This window comes from Kogia breviceps, chromosome 2 (genome assembly GCF_026419965.1).
Source record: "Kogia breviceps isolate mKogBre1 chromosome 2, mKogBre1 haplotype 1, whole genome shotgun sequence".
NCBI lineage: Eukaryota > Metazoa > Chordata > Mammalia > Artiodactyla > Physeteridae > Kogia > Kogia breviceps.
Genome location: NC_081311.1, coordinates 123,934,897 through 123,955,955, shown reverse-complemented (window position 1 = coordinate 123,955,955; position 21,059 = coordinate 123,934,897). Strand labels below are relative to the sequence as shown.

The 21,059-nt window shown below is 38.1% G+C and overlaps 2 protein-coding genes across 9 annotated transcripts in view; one reads left to right on the top strand and one right to left on the bottom strand.

Moving 5' to 3' along the window:
• The window catches only part of ARL6IP6 (ADP ribosylation factor like GTPase 6 interacting protein 6), a 30,775-nt gene extending 24,473 nt beyond the window's left edge, over positions 1-6,302 (bottom strand). The window contains 3 exon segments of the mRNA XM_059052309.2: positions 3,765-3,818; positions 5,315-5,825; positions 5,828-6,302. Of these exon segments, the coding sequence (XP_058908292.1) occupies positions 3,765-3,818; positions 5,315-5,825; positions 5,828-6,055 (793 nt within the window). The 5' untranslated portion in view covers positions 6,056-6,302.
• PRPF40A (pre-mRNA processing factor 40 homolog A) overlaps positions 6,039-21,059 on the top strand; it is a 55,784-nt gene continuing 40,763 nt past the window's right edge. For 2 of the 8 annotated variants that reach the window (XM_059052293.2, XM_059052289.2), the window contains exons 1-2: positions 6,039-7,114; positions 8,264-8,395. In XM_059052293.2, the coding sequence (XP_058908276.1) occupies positions 6,713-7,114; positions 8,264-8,395 (534 nt within the window). In that variant the 5' untranslated portion in view covers positions 6,039-6,712. The remainder of the gene's footprint in view (positions 7,115-8,263; positions 8,396-21,059) is intronic. The other 6 variants (XM_059052294.2, XM_059052290.2, XM_059052296.2 and 3 more) reach the window with 6 other exon arrangements.

Below are 21,059 nucleotides of genomic sequence, written 5' to 3'. Positions count from 1 at the left end.
GTCTGGTTCACATTATTGCTTTTACGTGTTAAGAGGAGATATGCAATGATTTCATGACTAATAAGTTAGCTGCACACTGATAATTCTTGCTAATAACCTGTACTGCTTCTGCCTTGCTACCATGCCTAAACTATCTCATGGTTTAGAAGGGAATATTTTATACTGATGGATGCAGGATAGTTGGGAATACCAGGTGAAACAACACGTTTTTGGCATACTGTAAAAGTTCAGCAGTGTTGTTAATTGTTGAACGTGTTATTCACACTTCCATAAACTTGTGCTTTCTTTTTAAACAAAGTTTTTCTCATTGGGAGTTACAGTCATTCATTATAAACAACAGAGATTAAAAAAAAAACAACTAACTATAATTCCAAAACCCATTTTGGTTGTATCCTTCTAGTCTTTTAGGGCTTTTGTTTTTCTCTTCTTTTTTGCCTTGGTTCTTTTACTGATATGAGTAAGCAATATACACAATTTTACAAAGACTGCGCTGCAGAATAGGATAACATATTTGTACATTTTTAAATTAAATATTAGAGTTACTCCACCCAGCTGCAGATAGCACTGTATCATTTCCTTAATAGACTGTGGGCTCAGATTACAAGGTTCATACATTCCCTAAAAAGCTCAAGTTCATGGTTTCAATCATCTTTCACTGCAAGGAAGAAACTGAGTGAGTTGCTCCCAACTTGTGCCTTTTTAAGAGAACAGGTCATTTCGCAACACACCCTTTCTCTTGGAAATTTTTACCATATTTCTAATGTTCTGTATCATGAAATTATGATGGTAAAGTCTCACTTATCACTCTGCAGAAGAAAAGTAATAAATCATCAACTCTTTAAATGAGCTGGCTTCATCTTTGATTGAACTCAGTATACATACTGTCAGTCATCTCTTCTCTGTAAATGTGTAGAAGCCTGTAAACATCTCAGGCATAATACAGGCAGTAAATGGGCAGCTAAAAAATGAGAATAGCCCTTGACACTGCAAGATGCTAGGAAACTGCTCCTAGCCACAAAAGGGACTTAAAGGTAACTATTAACCAGTAGGTGTCAAGAATGACAGGCACCAAAGTTTAAAAGCTTTCTAGACATTGAAGAAACTCCGTCAAATCTGATTACAATTTCTGTATGACTCTATTTACAATGTTTATAAAAGTACTAGGCCTACATTTAACTTGAGAACAGTATTCTTAGATTAAGTACTTTCTGCTAAAGGCAATTCCTTCTATTTTTCTTATGTACTTATTTCAAGTTTGCCTCAAATAAAAGGTCATTTTATCATACTTTATATTGACTGGGAAAAAAACCCCAAAATTGGAAATAGGACTGTGTGAAATGTGATAAAATTTGGGAAAATGTGACAAATACAAAAGCCAATGTGCAAAAAAGAAACAACTCAGTGTCATATATGATTAGTGCAATCCATTTGGCCGGAAAATAACTTCAAGGAGGAATGAGTGGAATGTGATTTTAACTAAATAATCAGAAGTTTTATTTTATTAATCTCCCTGAAAAACAGGCTTACAGTAGTGGATGGTTTGCAGGATAATTATAAAAGGAAAACCCTAAGAACTCTGCAGTGTGACTCTAAGGCCACCCACGGAAGATTTGGGGAGATGAGTTCCAAAATCAGCTGATAGTTTTAATCACACCTCCCTGCTGGACTACCTCACTAGTGAAGGTGAACACTGTGACAGCCTAATCCTGTTAGCCATTAGGATCAATTAACTCCCCAAAGGCACTGACACAATGCTCATCACGAACCCTTTTTTAAAAACTATAAACAGGTCTTCCCATGAATATTTCTTTCAGAGAAACAAGGATGACAAGAGAATAGCAGTGTCTCAGCTCCTTAAGTTTCTTAACAGGCATTTAGGTTTATATATTGTTTCCTGTTAGCCTGTTAGTCCTTAGTCAACTCTCAAGAACTTTTAACTACTTTTGAATATATTTTTAAAAACTGTGATTCTGGCCCTGCAAAAGTATTTCTCAAACTGTGGTTTATCAGAACTTGTAAAAAAAAAAAATGAGAATTCTTAGGTCCTACCCTGGGGCTGAAACAAAGTCTAGAGATGATTTTTAAAAGAAAGTCTGGTGATTCTTACACATACCAAAATGAGAATCACCGCTATAATCTGCTCTTAGTGAGCTATGCCAACCTTGGACTAGGATTAAACTGCAATAAAAAATATTTGTAGTGTGCAAAATTTTTATCAGTCTGTCTAGAAAGAAAACTATTTCATGGAGAGTAGTTATTGGGCTCACATTATTTGTTTCTAAAAACCAACCCACTTTCAAACAAGAATTGAGGCAGTATGCATTAAAATTTAAACATTACTCACCGAAATATAAAGATAACAACATGTATAGACAGTAATAATTATTATCAAAAAAAGGTAATACACAATCAACATTACATTTAGCTGTGAGGTTCCAAGTAAACAAGACAAAATAAATACAATGAAATACAACAGTAAAAAAAAAAATCAGTATCATCTGATGAAATGCTGCATTCTGATTTTTCTGAATGGATGACTTCAACATTTCTTACAGATTCTGGATTCATGTGAAAACTTTTACATCAATTGTAAAAACGTAAGGATACAATTTTATAGGCATTTCCTCAGCTGTAAGTTGGTAATCTTGCCAACTATTAAATAGCAAGTTAGAATTCATGTCTAGTTCTTAAGATTCAGTTTCTACTGCAGCAAGAGTTGAGAGATCAATAAATGCTATGAAAAGCCTTAAAATCTTGGTTGTTTTTTAGAGATGAAACAGTTTAACAACACACACTGACAAAATGGGTAACTAAAAAGTACATGTCTTCTCATGCAAGAAGTTGAGACAAGCATAGACAAGTTTTCATGGGACATCTAGAAAACTAAGTTGTTTGTAATTTGAAGATAAAGGTTCCCCTTCTGCAAAATCAGGTGAACTATACCTTGTATAACCATGAGGACCTTGGCCTTGAGGAGGCAGTTTAAATAGGTTAGCTAACATTGGAGGAGGGAGTAACATGTGGCCTAGGATCTCAACCATCCCCCCCACCCACAATTCAGAGTGGTCAGCCAAAGAAATTACAGCAAACAGGAGCAAAATATGCCAGACAGGTCAAGTTCTGAAGTCTTCATAATCATTTTGGCGCAGAGAGAAATAAAAATAAATAACAACTGAATTTTTCACTACAAACCTGTAAACTGCAGCATCCTACAGACATACTATAGAAACTCAGGTTGACTCTTTCCTAGTCATGATTAATCTGTTTAAGTATGCCCAATGCTTTTCATATTTTTTGAAAAACCAAGTTGCTTATAAGGGGATCTTATAAGGAGAACATAAACTTCTCATGAGGTCTGCTTAAGATGTTATCTTTATCTTTGTTTGTTATCTTTGTTAAGTTTGTGAGGTAAGGTTTTTTTTTTGTTTTTAATTCCTGGGAGGAAGTGTAGAGAGACTTTTCCAAAAGGTAACTAAGAAACGTTAAGTATTCTCTGAGTCTTTGTTACATATAGTTGTATTCAAAATGTATTCTTAGTATGTCTGGTATACATACATATACACACACGGAGATACCCCCATACACATGTAAAAAGAAAATCTAACAAAAGTTACCACACACAAATGCAAATGAAAAAAAAGAGTAAAACAAAATTGCACAAGGAATATATTATGTATTTAACCAAAATTCTGTATAGTTTAAGCATAATCTAGAAAAACCAAAGTGAGCTCAAAAATCAAATCAAGTGACAATAAAGTCCATACCTAACAGTCCAGTGTGTACATCATCTCCGTTCTTCAAATTTTCAGCATGTAACTCTGTAAGTACAAAAAGGGTTTGGGTAAAAAAGACGATTTTATAATTTGAAGAGTAGCTCAAAGGCCAGAAAGACATTGTGGAAAGCACTCTGGAGCCCGAAACAACTGGGTTCAAATTCTGATTCCATTTACTAGCTAAGCGACCTTCAGTAAGCAAATAAGATGTCTTTATGAGTCAACTTCCATGTAAATAAAATGGGAATTTTTATTCCCTAGACATTTTATGTAATGTGAATTACTAGGTTTTGAGTTCAGCTCCTTTCTCCACCCTCCAAAATAAGCACAGCTCAATGTGTTCTGCAATGTACTTCAACTTACCAGGTTTTGTGACTTTATGAACAAAGGCAAATCTCTCAGAGCAAAAGAGAATTAAACTACCTACAAAACTCTGAGTTGCTTTGAAAAAATGGGGGAAGTGATAGAGGAATGAAACACTGGCACCCAAATATTTAACATTGACAATTTACACCCAATATCATTGTATGAAGAGGTAAAACTCTCACATTAACTTGCCAATCTGTCTTGTGCATGAAAATCAAGCATGGTAAAGTGTTAGATGCCATCTACAGCCCACTAGGGGCTTGGAAGCAATGAGGAAAAATAAAAACTGGAATTAAACAGATTTAATTCTACTTAGTGAAATAAAATACTCGAGTGGCAATGCGTTGGGTGCTTTTCATACAACAAACTAAGGTATTTTTTCTTGTTTTAATTTTTCTTTTTTCAATAACTTAACCAAAGTCACACACCACTGAGAACTGAAATTTAAACTGAGGTCTGACTCTTTCCACTGCAACATAAAATATCCAACCACGTAATACATCTGTATAAGCTTTGGAAAACCTTTCAAGGCACCTCTCTTTCTATTCCAACCTGGCCAATATTTCAACTTAAGACACGGAAAATAACACCATTAATCAGAGAAAGAACCTACTATCTTGCTCCTGCAACAGAACTTCACCACTACACTGGGTTGCAAACCTAATTCAAAGCCCAAGAGTGTCTATTTTACCTATGCAAGTAGAAATTTGGGTTGTGGGATGGAAATCCTTGTCCTTCAGCAATTCAACGTGTACAGAGGAATCGGTGGATTGTACATCTTTAACCATTTGTGGATTAACTCTCTGAATATGTATAGCCTAATAATTACACTTTGCACCGTCTTCCTTTAATGACGGTTTTGCATTTTGCTTAATTTTGCCAATATTTTACCGCAAGTGTTCACCGACTTTAAGATATTTTTTCTTCAAGATTACCCACTTATCAAGACCCTTTCTTAAAATGGGTCTCCTGATCACGGACTGAGGTCCTCTACCTTTAAGAAAAAAGAAGACAAGGGAGAAGATCAAAGAAAGGTGCGGACGACGACTCTGGATGAAAGCGGCTACCAGCTTGCCGGCCTTTGAGGGAGCGAGGGCGACGAAGGGGAGAGCCACGTCCAGGCTCAACTAAAGTAAACTCTGGACACACTTAAAGGCCTGGGTTTCATTCCGTACCTTTTACGATCAGGTAGGTGATGGCGAGAAGGAAGGCGAGGAGGATGGCAAACAGCAGCGAACAGAGAACTGAGAGGACCTGGACCGGCCAGCGCCGCGCTTGGACTCTGCCGCCCGCATCCTCCGAGAAAATGCCATTGCGTTTATCGGGCAGGGCGGGAGACCCGTCCCCATCTGGCCGGAGTAGCGAGTCCTTTCTAGGTTCCGATGACGCCCCGGCCGAGAACTCCGCCCGCAGGTCACGGGCCACTCGGTTGCATCCCTCCTCCTCGTCGACTTCACCCTCACCCCAGCTGTCTCCCTGAGTGAAAGCGGAAAACGCCGGTTGAGCAAACGGGACAGCAGTGCCTAGACGGCGGCGAGAAGGGGCTGAGCGCCTCCCGCTCTCCACGAACGACATGGCGGGAAAGACAGTCAGGTCCGCAGAGGTCAAGCGTCGCCCACCTGCCCCGCCCCGCGGTCGCAGCAGCCAATCAGCGGCCAGGCCCTCCACGGCCTCCACCACCTGGCCCCACCGCGCAGGGGTGCACAAGGGTGCGTGGCTGGGCGAGGAAAGTGCCGTGGGGCCCGAGAAAAGGCTGGGCGCTCCGGGACCAGAGCATGATCCTCAAGTAGTACGAAGGGAGGCGCGCAGTGAAGTGCGCGTGGGGAGAGAAGCCGAGGGCCAAGGCAGTCGAGTGTCCTCTCCCTGCAGTGCTTAGTCCGGGCCAGCGATCTCCGCCACCGCCGCGTCACCTCCATGCAAGCTCGCGCCCCGACAGCCCTAAAGCCGCACCTCCCCGACGCTCGGTCCTAGCGCCCGCCCATGCCCCTCTAATACACATTCCCGCACCTATTTGCTTTCTCCCTTCTTCCCCTCTAGGCCTGCACTCGCCCGATTTCCCTCATTAACGGCAGCTCAGCTCGCCGCACCCCCACCTCCCTTAACTGCCCTTGCCTCCTTCCCTGTCGCATTGTTCTCCCCGCCCCTACCACAACTTCCCTCCACACCGCTCGGCACGCCTCTTACCCCCACCCCAGCGCGCGCTCGCCAGCTGGTGCGTACTGAGCTTGAACCCGCTCCTCACGACCCCTCCTCTCGCCTTCCCCGCCCCTCCCTCCACCTCGAGCCCCGCGCGCGCACATCCAGCCCCGGCGACCGCTAACGCTAGAAGCTGCTTACTCCACCCCCACCCCACCCTACTCCACCCCCGGCGGCCTCAGGTTTGTGGGGCGTACGTGACTCGGGCAGGGGGTGAAGGTGGCAGGCCCCCACTGCCCCACCCCCTACGGGGTGAGGCTGTCTAAGCTCGGGAAGCTGGGACACAGTTGTCTTCCCTTCCCCGGGGGAAGTTGGTGGAGTTTTCCCGGCAGAGGAGTCGACGCAGAAACTTCCTCCGTCCCCCTATTTCCCCCTCCATGCAGGCGACGTCGAGTGAGGCTGAGGCTGGGGGCGAATCGCCGAAGAGCTGCGTGTCGGCAGCGCAGTCTGATTGGACAGCGGGGAAGCCTGTCAGCTTATTGGCCCCGCTGATCCCGCCCCGTAGCTCAGGGCAGCCTTTAACCTTTAGCCCCAGTGGGCGCCAGCCACTCAGATCGCTTCTTGTTGGTATGTGTAGCGGCAGTGGCCGCCGGCGGAGCAGTCTGAGTCCGACGATGAGGCCGGGGACGGGAGCCGAGCGTGGAGGCCTCATGGTGAGTGAAATGGAGAGCCATCCTCCCTCGCGGGGTCCCGGGGACGGGGAGCGGAGATTGTCCGGCTCAAGCCTCTGCTCCAGCTCTTGGGTCTCTGCTGACGGCTTCCTGAGGAGACGGCCCTCGGTAAGGGATCGGTGGGGCAGGGGGAAAGCGGCACAATGAAAAACGGAGTCAGAGACAGGAAGCTGTCTCCAGAAGGAGGAGAAGATGAGAGTGGACGAAGGAAGAGCTCGAGATGGTGGGATATGTTCCGAGGGAAAGAAATGGGAGGGCGGGGATGCACAAAGGAAAGGAAGTGGGACCGTGGAAGTTCCCAGTGGGTTTGGCCTAGGCAGATGCGCGGTGGAGGTGCTGGGCCCTAGGCGGGGTGAGCGTTTTGGAGAGGTAGGCCCGATTAAGCAGGCGGGGGGAAGGCGGAGACTTGATTCTGTAGACTTTAACAGAGGCTGCCAGAATTTCTTCACTAGTAGTAGTGTTGTCTAAAGCGGGGGGACAGCTGGGAGAATTGGCAGGAGATAATTTCCTGCTTTTAAGATCTGTAACAATGGGCACACAGGTAGAGAAAGTAGTTGTCTTATAAAAGCGCGTTAAGATGGATGAATTAGTTGTTTGCATTTAGTGTCCGTGAGTGACAGAACTCATTCTTTGGGTTTTTTGTTTTGTTTTGATTTTTGCAGGAGTAATTTTAGCTGTGTTAGAGATCTCTTAAGAAATAATATGTTTGCTTGTTAGGAGGGAAGTGTCCCCGGGTATCCAATACTGTTTGTTTTGTGTAAGAACAGCCCTAATCTGAGTTAATTGGGTAAATTCAGTGTTTTAAAGCTTAAAATCATCTTAGAAATGAATTTAAGAATAAACGAAGTTATAAAATAAAAATAAATGACTATCTGATATCTGTGTGAAGTAGGACAAAGTTGTGGTTTTCCCCATAACAGTTAAGTTGGTCTTCACATGCATGTCCTCCCAGTTTAGCAAACCAGTTGGTAACTGATTAAATCAGCATGCTTTAAAAAAAAAAAAAAAAAACAACTACGAATTAGGTGTCCAGTGATGATTTTAATTTTTTCCATTTTGTTCTGAAATTTGGTCAGGTGCAAGCTCATAAATACTGGTGTTGTACATTTTATTTAAGACAAGAAGATGTAAACTAACTCAGTAATTAAATCACACGTTAGCCAGATATTATGTCATGCATATAACTGATTTGTAGAAATCAGAATTTTGAGAAGCATTTATTGGTACTTGCTAATTTTTAAATTCTCTCTTTTTCAGATGGGGCACCCTGGCATGCATTATGCCCCAATGGGAATGCATCCTATGGGTCAGAGAGCGAATATGCCTCCTGTACCTCATGGAATGATGCCGCAAATGATGCCCCCAATGGGAGGACCACCAATGGGACAAGTAAGAATGTTTTGTTTTGTATTTCTTTGTTTACTTTTGCCCGTGGTATTGTTGTGTCAAAGAATTTCAAAATTTGGGTCAATACTTACAGCTGTTTAAGTTTTAGTTTATGCCAGAATGTTTTTAAGTGAAATGTTGTATAATCATGACAGTAACCAAATTTTGACTGTAATGAAAAATCTGTATGAGATTTACTTTCTACAGCAACAAATTGAGATGTTTTTGTTTTGTTTTGTTTTTTTAATTTAAAAGTAGCAAAGTACATGTAGGCTTTTTAGTTTAATTATTTTCCCCCCAAGTATGTCAATTGAAGTAAATATGCTACGTCAATATAATTTTTGTTGGTGGACCTTGTACATGCATAGAATCTGAAAACAAGTTGTTTAGGCCTTTGGCTTAGGATTAATTTTATTCCTGAAAAAGCTTCCTGGGAGTGTGTGTGTGTGTGTGTGTGTGTGTGTGTGTGTGTGTGCGTGCGTGCGTGTGTGCGCGCGTGTGTGCGTGGGGGTGGAGGTGGGAAGGTTCTACTCTGATTTGGTTCTTCATAGGACGGTGCCAAATAGGTAGTTTATTTTCCACTTATACTATTTTGTTTTTTTGTTTTTTTTTTTAATGATTATTGCTTCTGCACTTCTGCTTTTGAACTGTCCTTTCCATCTCCAGCATAAATTGTAAACATTTTGTGGGAGTGATTTGGGCCAAAAGGTTTTAATGCTGACTCGACGAGTTCAATAGAACTTAATTCCTAGAAAAGCATCCAAGAAAGGTAACAGGTTCAGTTACTGTAAATACTTTTATGCCCCCTGTTAGGTTCTATAATACACATATCCTTTGGTGGCTGGGTTCTTTCCATTTAGTGTTTCAATAAATCATCGAGTATTTAGGCTAACAAAATATTTTGGAAAGCCAGTCAATTAGGTATGATCTTTCTGCCAGTTGGGGGCATCATTTGCTTTGATAATCATTTAAGCCTTGATGGTTTGAATTATTGGTGAAATTGTAGTGGAGAAAGGAGCTCGCTCTGTGTGTGTGTTTGTTTTTTTTCTTAAGAATAGAAGAGCTTAATGTCAAGTGGTTTTCTTCTTTTTTATTTAAGGTATTTAAGAGTATAGCCCTTAATTTTGTATAAAAAGCTTTATTCATAGGCACCAGGCCCAAAAGATTCTGCCTGTAGGAGTTCTTTAAATAAAAGAACTATTTATTCTGTTACACTAGGATAACACAAGTTTTAAAACTCCCTACGTGATGGAGAAACAACTCTGATTCCTCTTCTGTTTCTTTCCATCTCTAAGCAGCAAGGAGCTCTTCTTGTTTTCTCAGTAGAGCTGCTCTAACTAGATAATGAGCTTTAAAAAATATTTATTCTTTAAATGCTCTGGTTCTTATTTAAAATTAGTTTCTTTCCACAGAAAGATAAAATAAAACAATTTGCTACTGCCAGATGCTTCTCTCTTTTCTGGGGCCTTCTGTTTCCATTGGGCCAATCAAGGTAAGTTGTGCAAGGGATTGACCTGCTTACCCTTGCTGTATTGGTGCTGTTGCACTACCAAAACCAAGATACCAGCTAGTCATTTTGAGTAAAATGCAGATTTTATTTTTTAAATACTCATGTATCTCATTGACATAAGCTGGTCACAGTTTACTTTATGGCCCTTTCTCTTTAGCTCTGTAGTGACCATCTTCCTAGTTAAGGTTATTTGGTACTTGGTACACATCCATTCAAATACTCTGAATTTTACCTTGTGGTTTTCTTCTGCTTCTTTCCTAGACCATTATATGCCATGTGCCTTTAAGCGTATCTGACTATTTAGATGTTTAGAAGTCTCTCTCTGTTGGCTCCTGTTAGGATAACAATTGATTGACTTAAGAACCCAGCTCTGAGGAACTCAAAGAGAATCCCCATTTTTTTTCCCTTAGATTATTCCTTTTTTTCCTTTTGATATCTAACAAATATGGGGCCCAAGTCTTGGTAAAACAAATTCTTGTTTTAGCTTTGATAACAGAGTGGGAGGGCATGGATAATATAAACAGTCATGTATTCAGAAATCTAATTTAAAGCCCTATAAACAACTACCTTAAAATAAAAGTTGATAATTCGGAAACTTGATCCTTTTTTCTGCATCATGTCTTCTCTCTACCCGCCCTCAGAAGTATAAGTGAGCAGTAAGTGGTCAGAAGATAATGAGAAGAAGCAGGGTGCCTATATAGCTCACTGCAGTGACACAAAGTTGGTAGGGTTCTGTCATCCAATTTTAAAAAGTTAATTCACAAATTCTTTAGACTTTGCAACTAAAGATTATGGAACCTTCATGTATATTGCTTAGTTCACATTAAGATCTCATTCTGGGACCAGCTGAGGACTAAAATTGGTGGCAGTCTTACTTGCTAAATGATTGTGGTCTTTGAGATGTTACTGAATATGACAAGAAATTTTAAAACTTGTTTGTAAAATAATATGCATACTGGACACAACAGTCTACAGAAGCCAGAGTTTGTACTTTTTGAAATGCAGCAAATGATTTAGATTAGAGGAGTAGCATATTTTGTTTTCGTTCAGGAGATAACCTAGAATGCCTTTTTAGAATTTAGGATGGATCTATTAGTAGTAATAGATATTTGGAAATTATCAAATAGGTCTTAATAATACTCTTTCAAGTTTATCCTGTAGGTTAAACTTGTCTTTCTTATTGTACATTAACTTCAGATGGCAAAGTTGTGCTTCTACTTTTACAGAGTTATAGGATCTTATAGTTGGAAGGGACCTTACAAGTTTATAAATGTTAATGATAAAATAATTTTCCTGCTTGGTGGCAGTAGAGATTTGTATTAAGATATAATTATGTATGAAGCTGTCTTCTTTCTCTATGTGTATTGTAAATAATGATTTGCTTTAAAATATTTTCACGTCTTATTCTTTTGTTGTCTTTTCTACAATATAAACCATCCTTATCACAGGTGATTTGGCCTTCACTTAAGCCCAAGAGAGTCTTCCTGCCTGGCTTTTTTTCTTTCTTTAATTCTTAACTTTCTTCTTCTTTTAATGAGAAGAGTAGAGTAAAAGAATTAAGGTCCCTTTCAGCTCTAACAACCTATGATTCAATTTAGATCATTTGATAAGGATAGGTGATATGTATAAGATTTTATGGGTTCATATGCAAGTAAAAATAGGAAATTCTTTTAGTAATGCCTCCCTAATTCTAATTATTCAGTATTTTTTTTGTTGTGTTTGTTCAATAAACTGATAAATGAATAATTCCTCTTTAAAAATAAGTTGGATTTTCATGTTCTTGTACTGAGTAAGGCAGGTTTTTATAGACCTTATTTCTATTCCTGCTACTATCTGAGCTTAAGTCATTACACTCTCATGCCTAGGATATTCTTTACAACTTTTGAGCTGGTTTTCTTGCTTCAAGCTTGTCCCCAAAAAAACTCTTTTTGGATTTCAGTGAGTTATCTCCTTGCCCTAGAACTTCCACCGTTTTTCTGCGCCTGTAGCGTAATGTCTGCGTTCCACAATTTAACTTTCAATTATCTCCCATAGTATATAATTCAGAGCACAATTCTGAGCTTCATGTCTTCACATTCCCTAATATGAACGTGGGCTGGTCTTTTCATGGTATTTTGAGTAACTATATTAGTTCATGACCAAGCTTGTGCTGTTTTTCTTGCTCTCCTGCCCCCCAGCTCTCTACTACCGTGAACTTTCCTTTATTTACCTAAATTCTGCCATTTCAAGTCCTGCCTTCTCCAACAGGTCCTCAGCAATAAAATTTCCCAGCATATACCTCCCCTTCAGATTATTAAAATAAAATCCTACATAATCCTCCCATAACTCTTACTATTTCACTCATTTTAGCACTTGTTTTGTTTTATCATGGTTTATTTGCTTTGCCTTTCCAACAATTGTAAGCTCTTAGGGGGCAGGGGCTATGTTCTGAACTTTTAAGAAGTCTATAGGTGCTGAGCACAGTTCTTGGCACATCATGGGTGCTCAGTAAATTACTTGTTGAATGAATGAAACAAACGCAGATACTCTTTCCTACAATGTAAGCCAGAAAGTTAGTGTTAATGTGATTTTTCAGTGGTTACTTATGACTTTACACTGTTACCACTTATTCTTGTTTTTAGGGTCTGCCTCTGGTGTTGATTTTTCATTTGACAAAAATGGAAGATAAATAAGATGAAATAAGTAATTTTTGTTTGGTGAATAAAACTAAAGAACTTACTTCCATTTACTTTAAATTACAGGCAAATGTATTTCTTCTGTCTGTATGACTTCATTGGTGATCATCTCTTTAAGTTTTACCAGATTTTTCCGTACCCTAGGGAGAAATGATGATTTGGAATATAGGCCTTCCAGAGAAATCCAGTATATTGATTGGTATCTTAGATTTATCTGACTAATTTGATAAATTGATATGCTGTTGTTGCTTGTGAGTTATCCTCACTTTTGGGTGTTGTAGGATCCTTGCCATTGAATTGGACATTAGCCAGTGAAAAAGAGATTTTTTTTTAGGTTATCTGCTCGTAGATTGTTGAATCTAGGTAACTTTCTTTATGCATTTATATTACCTAGGTGAGTGCATTTTAAAACATGGATTGAGGGCTTCCCTGGTGGCGCAGTGGTTGAGAGTCCGCCTGCCGATGCAGGGGACGCGGGTTCGTGCCCCGGTCCGGGAAGATCCCACGTGCCGCGGAGCGGCTGGGCCCGTGAGCCATGGCCGCTCAGCCTGCGCGTCCGGAGCCTGTGCTCCGCAACGGGAGGGGCCACGACAGTGAGAGGCCCGCGTACCACCAAAAAAAAAAAAACATAAATTGACCCATACCTATGTATTGGTATAACATTTGGGCTATGTATATGGTTAGATTTTGATAGGTTTTAGTTTCATTATCTTTAGATAGCAGTTCATTTAAATATGAACTCATCTATTCAAAAACTTCAGCTAGAGTAGTATTTCTGAGTATATTGGGATTACTTGGAGAGATGTAAAAAGACCATGTCACTTTGGAAGAATGTACTGTACCCCTCCACCCTTTGAGATTTGCAGGGTGCAATATTTTCTAAAGATGCTAAGAGGTCTTGCAGAAGCCTTTTAAAACTTTTTACTTAGTATTTTTCGGTTTTAGTTGGCCATCTTCCCCTCCTGCCACTTTTGCAGTCTCCCTTACCCCCCTGTTTGCCCCCCTGTTATCTGTTTATTTTGCTTTGTCTAGCACATTACATAGAATTAACATTGCCTGTAATTAACATTTTGCCAGAAAAGCTGAATTGGGAACCACTTACCCATTGAGTCTGCTCTTCAGGAGAAAAGGGCAATGTGGAAATCAGTATTAAGACACATAAATGTAGCAGCTCATAGAGTTGTAGAGTGCAACAAATGTATTCATTAATGGTGGAATCAGAAAGGAAAGAAAAAAAAAAGGGACTTCCCTGGCAGTCCAGTGGTTAAGACACCACTCGGGGATCTCAATGGGTTAACCTGTTGGTTTTTGATTGGGTTTGTTAGAAACGTTGATGACATGACTTCCAGTCATTATCAAGTGGTATATCAGTAGATAGTACACATTTGGCATCTACTTATATCCATAGCTATGTACTAGAGTTTTTTTACCTAGAGAAATAATTGGCCTAAGTTGTGAAGGTTTGTAAGTCGGAATGAGTAGATATACACTGTCTCATTTAAAGTTGTCATTAGTCTTTAATTTTTTTTTTTTTTTTTTTTTTCTTTTGCGGTATGCGGGCCTCTCACAGCTGTGGCCTCTCCCGTTGCGGAGCACAGGCTCCGGACGCACAGGCTCAGCGGCCATGGCTCATGGGCCCAGCCGCTCCGCGGCACGTAGGATCCTCCCGGACCGGGGCACGAACCCGTGTCCCCTGCATCAGCAGGCAGACTCTCAACCACTGTGCCACTAGGGAAGCCCTAGTCTTTAATTCTTATTTCCTATTTCCATATCTTCATATTTCCATTGTCAGGTCATTTTAGCCAATAGACTTTGCCCATTTTCGTCAATAGACATTTAAGCCTCTTCTTGACTGTGTATTGGTACAAAGATGAACGCTGTATATAGACCGTGCACTCAGGGAACTTACAGGTATCACTCAGATGCCTGGCCACACTGTTTTCTCATCTTTTAACTGCTGATTTGACTGTCACGATACTTGTAGACATTCGGATATTTAGTGGAGATGAATCTTTTATATTTGTTTTCTTTTTCTCCCTGGTCAAGTCATCATGTTTCTTCTACTTATTAAAAAAAGTTAAGTATAGTTAGCAGTTACTAAAGATGTGGTATTTTGCATGACAGGCTTGAAAGAAAATCTCCTTCTATCTGCTTCTTGCTTACTTGGGGCATTACTCTAAAAGTGGAAATCTGAATCTTCTCCAAATCCGAGTGTTGCTGTTAGCCGTGTCTCTTAAAGGACTAAACATGCCAGCAAATGAGAACTGAGTTGAAATATAGTTTGCTTTATCTTAGGCCTTCATTTTTTTTTTTAAACAAAATTTTCATCTCATTTATCTTAGACTTTTTTTTTTAACAAAATTCTCAAATCTTATTTATTAGCTCCTGATCTTTTTGGGTTAAGACTTTTTAAATTACCTTTTGCTTAATGAATGAGCATTAAGTTTCAGTTTGATAATGTGGGCTTGGTATACTTTCTTTGGTCACTGGGTATCAAGAAAGTAGTTAATTCTCTGAAAGATGATTTTTTTTAGTAGTTTTAAGATCATTACATATTTATGATCGTATATTTGTTGAATATAATAGAAAATTACCCTCTCTTTCCTTATACAGGAATAACGACAAGTCATAAAGTTGTCTACTAAAAGTGTTTGAGTCTCTGCTATGTCTATGTAACTGTCTTCTGTACGAGTAATACTTACATAAATTAAACATGCTCTTTGTCCTCAAGGTGCCCACAATTGAGAAGGAGCTAAAAATTTTCATATGGACAAATATTTAATGATTTTGCTAGATATAATGCTGAATCTAGTTTAAAGGAATTAGGGAAGAAGACAGTAATAGTCTTGTGTCCCTCTGTACTTGGGTTCTAGAGGGCTCATGTCCAAAAGGAGGTTTAGATGATTTTTAGAGTAAGTTTTATAAAATCTTTAATTCTGTATGACTTGAGACACCACAATTTGTGTGTGTATCCCCAGTATGTTTAGAGCTTTTTAAAAATCAAATGATACAATTCATTTTTATTCAGCTCCTTTTCTAAGTTTTTGTGTCATATATCAACACCCAGTGATTTTCTTTTTATATTTTCTGTACCCTCATTTAAGAAATTTGGGGTTTAGCAAGAGACAGTGGACTAAATAATTTAAACTATTTACTTGCCTTTTTTTTCACATAGTTTTGTTTTTTTAAGGTTTCAGGGAGTAGAACTTGATACCTAATCTGTATTAGAATTATGATTTTTATCATCATGTTTGTACATAACTGATTCATATACCCTATTGAATTTGATCTTCCTGACTGAAAAGTGGATTGGCTAGATAGATGTCCAGTTTATAGATAGGAATAGGAAGGCCTAGAGAATTGAGTGAATTGTGAAGTGACATTGAAGAGCCAGCACTACATGTGATCCTTAATCTGGGATTGACTTCTCATTACGTGTGTTGATTCCTACTGAAGATGATGGTTTTACAGTATTTACTAGATGCCTAAAGAACCAAAGTGCCTAACTAACAGATACCTAGGGAATAGATGAGAGAATGGGCAACATCAGAGATACTTTCATTACATGAGTTATAGGAGAGCAGTGGTAATAAAACAGCTTTCCTTTATTGAGCGCTGTTCTGAGTGCCTATGTGTATTCATGTATCATTCCATTTAATCCCTACAACAGTTCTATCAGATGAGTACTATTTTTCCCCATGTTGCAGGTGAGGAAATTGAGGGTTAAGTAAAGTTGCCCAAGATCACATAACTGGTGAGTGGCCAACTGGGGTAGGAATTCTGGCAGTCTGATTCCAGAGTATACTCAATAGCTATACTAGGCTGCTTCCCTGTATATAGCAGTATGAGATTATGCCATGTTACACCTCCTTAGAATTTGAAGGAATAGTGTATACTTAAGTGAATTCTAAAGTCTCCAGGTTGAGAGAATTTAGCAAACTAAATAATTTTGAATACTGGCAGTTGACTTATTAAATGGTAAGGTTCTGCTCCCTGTGGGAGCAGTTTGTGCAGATATTGTCTATTTTTTATCTAAATGTTTCTTATATCAGAAAATAACATGTTTTGAGTTTATATATAACTGTAGATGAAGAGGAAGTAAGGTTAAATGATTGTCCCCAAATTCATCCACTTTGGGTTGTTAAGGACATGCTTTAAACAGGTATTTCCATTTACTTCCAATTGAATGAATATTTAGTTACATTCAAAGATGTAGTTTTTGCATTTATTCAAAACTTAATTTTTTGCATTCATTTATGTATTTGTTTATAAGGTAAGTTAGTGGTGTAGGGAATAGTTGTTTTTAAATACTGGGTGCTTAATGTTAATAGCCTCTGTAGAGTGTATTTGTGGAATTGACTTTAGCACATTTAAAGGAACCAAGTATAAAGGCAAGAATCAAACTTTTTAGGTAATCAATTTGTAGCTACAGGTTGGCAGCAAGTGATCCCCCGCCCCGCCCCCAGGTACGCGGGCCTCTCACTGTTGTGGCCTCTCCCGTTGCAGAGCACAGGCTCCAGACGCGCAGGCTCAGCGGCCATGGCTCACCGGCCTAGCCACTCCGTGGCCTGTAGGATCTTCCCGGACCGGGGCACGAACCCGTGTCCCCTGCATCGGCAGGCAGACTCTCAACCACTGCACCACCAGGGAAGCCCAAGCAAGAGTGATTTTTAAAAATCAGCCAAATTCAAGAGTTAATATTTAGACAAAAGATAGGTTAGATTGTGTGATTTCTTTCCAGCAGGAAAAACTTCAGGAAATAATTATGAAGAAAAGAACTTTTGAGGTGCCCACATGAAGATGTACACTTTTGTTTTCATATCCTAATAAAATTGGGCTGATTTACATTTTGTATGACTAATTTGCTGTATCACTGATAGAATTGCTTTTATTACTGTGCCTTTTTTTATAATTCAAATATCTAGAGTGATCAATGAATCATGCTTGTTTTTATCTAACATTAGACATTTTCTAAACTGGGAAGCTAAGAATGACTGAGTGGATTGTGTGGTGCTCCCTAGTTTTTACTCATTTTTAATTTTCTTCAAAAGGGTGATTAGAATTTTCAAGAGATTCTTCTTGATTTAACTTTTATCATTAAGAGAAATAGAAACATATCACACAAATCATTGGCCACTTTGAATAAAGCATATCAAGTTGTATATCTGAGTTACTTTTTAAAGGTGCCAAAGTATCCATTAAATTTAGATGTTTAATATTTTAGGCAATTTAACTTACATCTCACATACATGTCTTTCACCCTTAACCATTCTTTCTCTGTCTCCTAACAACTGAAATGCTTAATTACAGCACTTGATATATTTGCCAAAGTAGCTTAAATGGAAATTTATGAAGCTCTACAAGGTTATTGTAATTTTATAGCATGCTTCACAATAAGCTTAGTATGAGCTACCACTTTGTAGCTTTATGAATGATCTGGCTTGTGGAATTTGTTGTGGCATTACTGTAGCAACTATGTTAAGAATTTGTCCCTGTAACCATTTTGAACCAACATCCTCTTTTCATTGAATTTAAGATGTCATCATTGATGAGACACTCCATTATATTAGGTGCCCTGCGTGAGAAAAAACAAATAAGTCTACGAATAAAGCTGGGAATAAAGCTGGGATGCCAAAGGGCTGTTCCCTCCGTGTGAAGCAAGAAGTAAATCTGCTATGGAAAAAAGGACAGCAAAGTAACTTGAATGTCTCAACTTTGTTTATTCGGCAAAAGGAGGGAAAAATTACTTCTGAGGATTTAAACCACATGCCAATTCTCTCATAAGCTTGCAGCCTATATTTGCATTGTCAATGTGGTGTTAAAACAAGTAAATAAATAATTTAGAAATTTTTAATGGTCTCAGATTGATGGTGCTGCCAAGTGACTGGCTGAAGTCAACACAAATCCTCTGAAAGAATTCAACATCAGTCAGACAGGTTGACACATGCATCTCCATATTAGGTGTATCCTAGAATTAATGAAAAATGGAAATCATAACATTTCCACAAAATAGATTCCTTAAGCTTTGGGAAACAGGCCAAATTCTTGTTATAGCTTTTCATAAAAACATAGTATTTTGCATATTTATATTTTTGTTCTTTGGTTTCATGTTAATAACATCACAGTTTTGCTTTAGAATTATCTATTTACTTTTAGAATATTTGATTGTACATAATTTAAGAATCTTGCCAATTTTTGTCAGGTTGAACAAGCTTAACTAGTTGTTACCCCTCAGAATTTAGAGATACAGAGGGAGAGTTTAGCTTTTTATTTGACATTAAATCTCATTATATAACTGATACCATGAGTTCCAGTCTAAAGGCAAAATTTTGAGATGTTTTAAAATTTGAAGTGTGGGAAGAAGAACAATTGAGAGAACTCTGTCAAATTCTGTTCTTTAATGATTTTCAAATATTGTTTGCTGTCTCATTGCCTGGTCTAGTAAACATTTGTTATATGTAAGCTCTTTTGTGCTTTGGTTTTGGATGGGCTTTGATCACTGTGTGTCTTATGAAGTAGAGTACTTTAATTTGAAATTACATTTATTTGCACAGTCATTTGTACTGCTATGGTGTGGAAATGCTGTGTTGCATGATGGAGATTTTACCCCCTTTTTAAATGTCTTTAAGTCTTTTTTTAAGATTTAGCACAGAATTCTTTTAATTTACATGTTTAGTTTTAAAGACATCATTCCAGAAAGTTTGAAAAGTAGAATGAAAAATAAATAAGCCATATTCCATCTCCCTAATGTAACTATTATCATTTTTGGTAAATTTTATTCCAGATTTTATTGTATGTACATCTGTGTTTAAAAATTTTAATCGTAGTGTACATACAATTTTGATTATGACTTTTTTCTCTTAACATGGAGTCAGAAGCATTTTTCATGTTGCCACAAAGTCTTTGTAGCCATAGTTCTTATATTTGCTTAATGTGGAATTTTCTTTTTCTTTTTTCTTTTAATTGGAGTACAGTTGATTTACAATATTGTGTTTCAGGTGTACAGCAAAGTGATTCGGTTATACATATATATGTGTGTATCGATATTCGTTTTTTGGATTCTTTCTCATAGTTTATTACAAGATACTGAATACAGTTCCCTGTGCTATACAGTAAATCCTTACTGTTTATCTATTTTATGTATGGTAGAGTACATCTGTTAATCCCATACTGCCAGTTTATCCCTCCCCCCACAGTCTTTAATTCTTATGAGAAAATACTTTGATTCATTTTTCTCTTAAGTTTTCAAATTTCAGGTTCTCCATTTAGATTAGAAGTCTAGTTTTTGGACATGTTATTAGCTTTTGATTTTATATGCAGACCATTTTAATAGCAGGCCATTTCTCTCTGTTGCCCACCATGCTTCCCCCCATAATTACTTAGTTCTTGAAAGAATTCAAACATATTTGCTATTAGCCTAAAGCAGAATTAATTGTGAGGGTATGTCTGTTGAGGGGAGAAGGGGAAAAAGCCTAGTTCTCGTTCTGTTAGTTTGAGTTTTAGAGGTTTGTCACTGCTTTGTTTTCAAATTCTGTACTTTATTTTTTTAAACTATTATTTGACCTGTATTTCAGGTTCTAGTCACACTTCTAGTCAAGTTCTTGTTTAGTGACGTTTAAACGGTTTATTGAATGTTTTGTGGAACAAAAAGGCTTTTTTGTTTTTTTCATCCATTAGTACCATACTACTTCATTTTAATGATAATTTAGCCTGGTTTTACTTCATGAGTTGACTTTCACAAGTAATAAACGTCAGTGTTCAAGTGTTTTCCACCTTTAGTAGGCTTTATATATTCCTGTTGACCAATATGCTTATTTTGTTTTTGTTGTTCCTATTTCTCAGATTGTTCTTTTAATTTAAAACTGTTGAATAACTGGTTACCTTTTTCCAGTACCTATGATTGTTTTGTATAATTTTATCTCCCTTCATGTTTTCCTTACATTCGTTCATATTAAGATTAAAGTTATGTTGTAAGATTATACTAATATATGTGAACATTGCATCAGAATCCTTTGGAAATTTATGTTAATCTTCATGATTTTTATTCATACTAAGTAGTGAAGATTGAGTCATAGATTTGGATAACAGTTATTGGTAGATGAGTTTAAGCCCCCAAACTAATATATTCTTTCCCCAGATATGCATGTGTGTATGTGCTTTATTAAGTTTTTCTTTATAAGAGAGAGCATAGATGATTTGAGTTAGAAAAGTCTGTTTTTTATATATCTGTTTAAAGTCACTGAATTATAAGCACCTTTGAGCTAGAAGTTTTTAAAAAGACCAGATGGCTATAAAAATTATTTAATCAGATGTTAAAAATCGAAGGTGAGAAACACTGAAAAAATTTTTTTGCCTTGCTCCAAAGAAGAGAAAAACATGGGTGTTGAGTTAAAATTAAAAGGAAATTAATATTCTTAAATTTTCAGTTACAAATAACATATAATAGTTTAAACTTTTAAAATGTATTAAAATAATTATGACA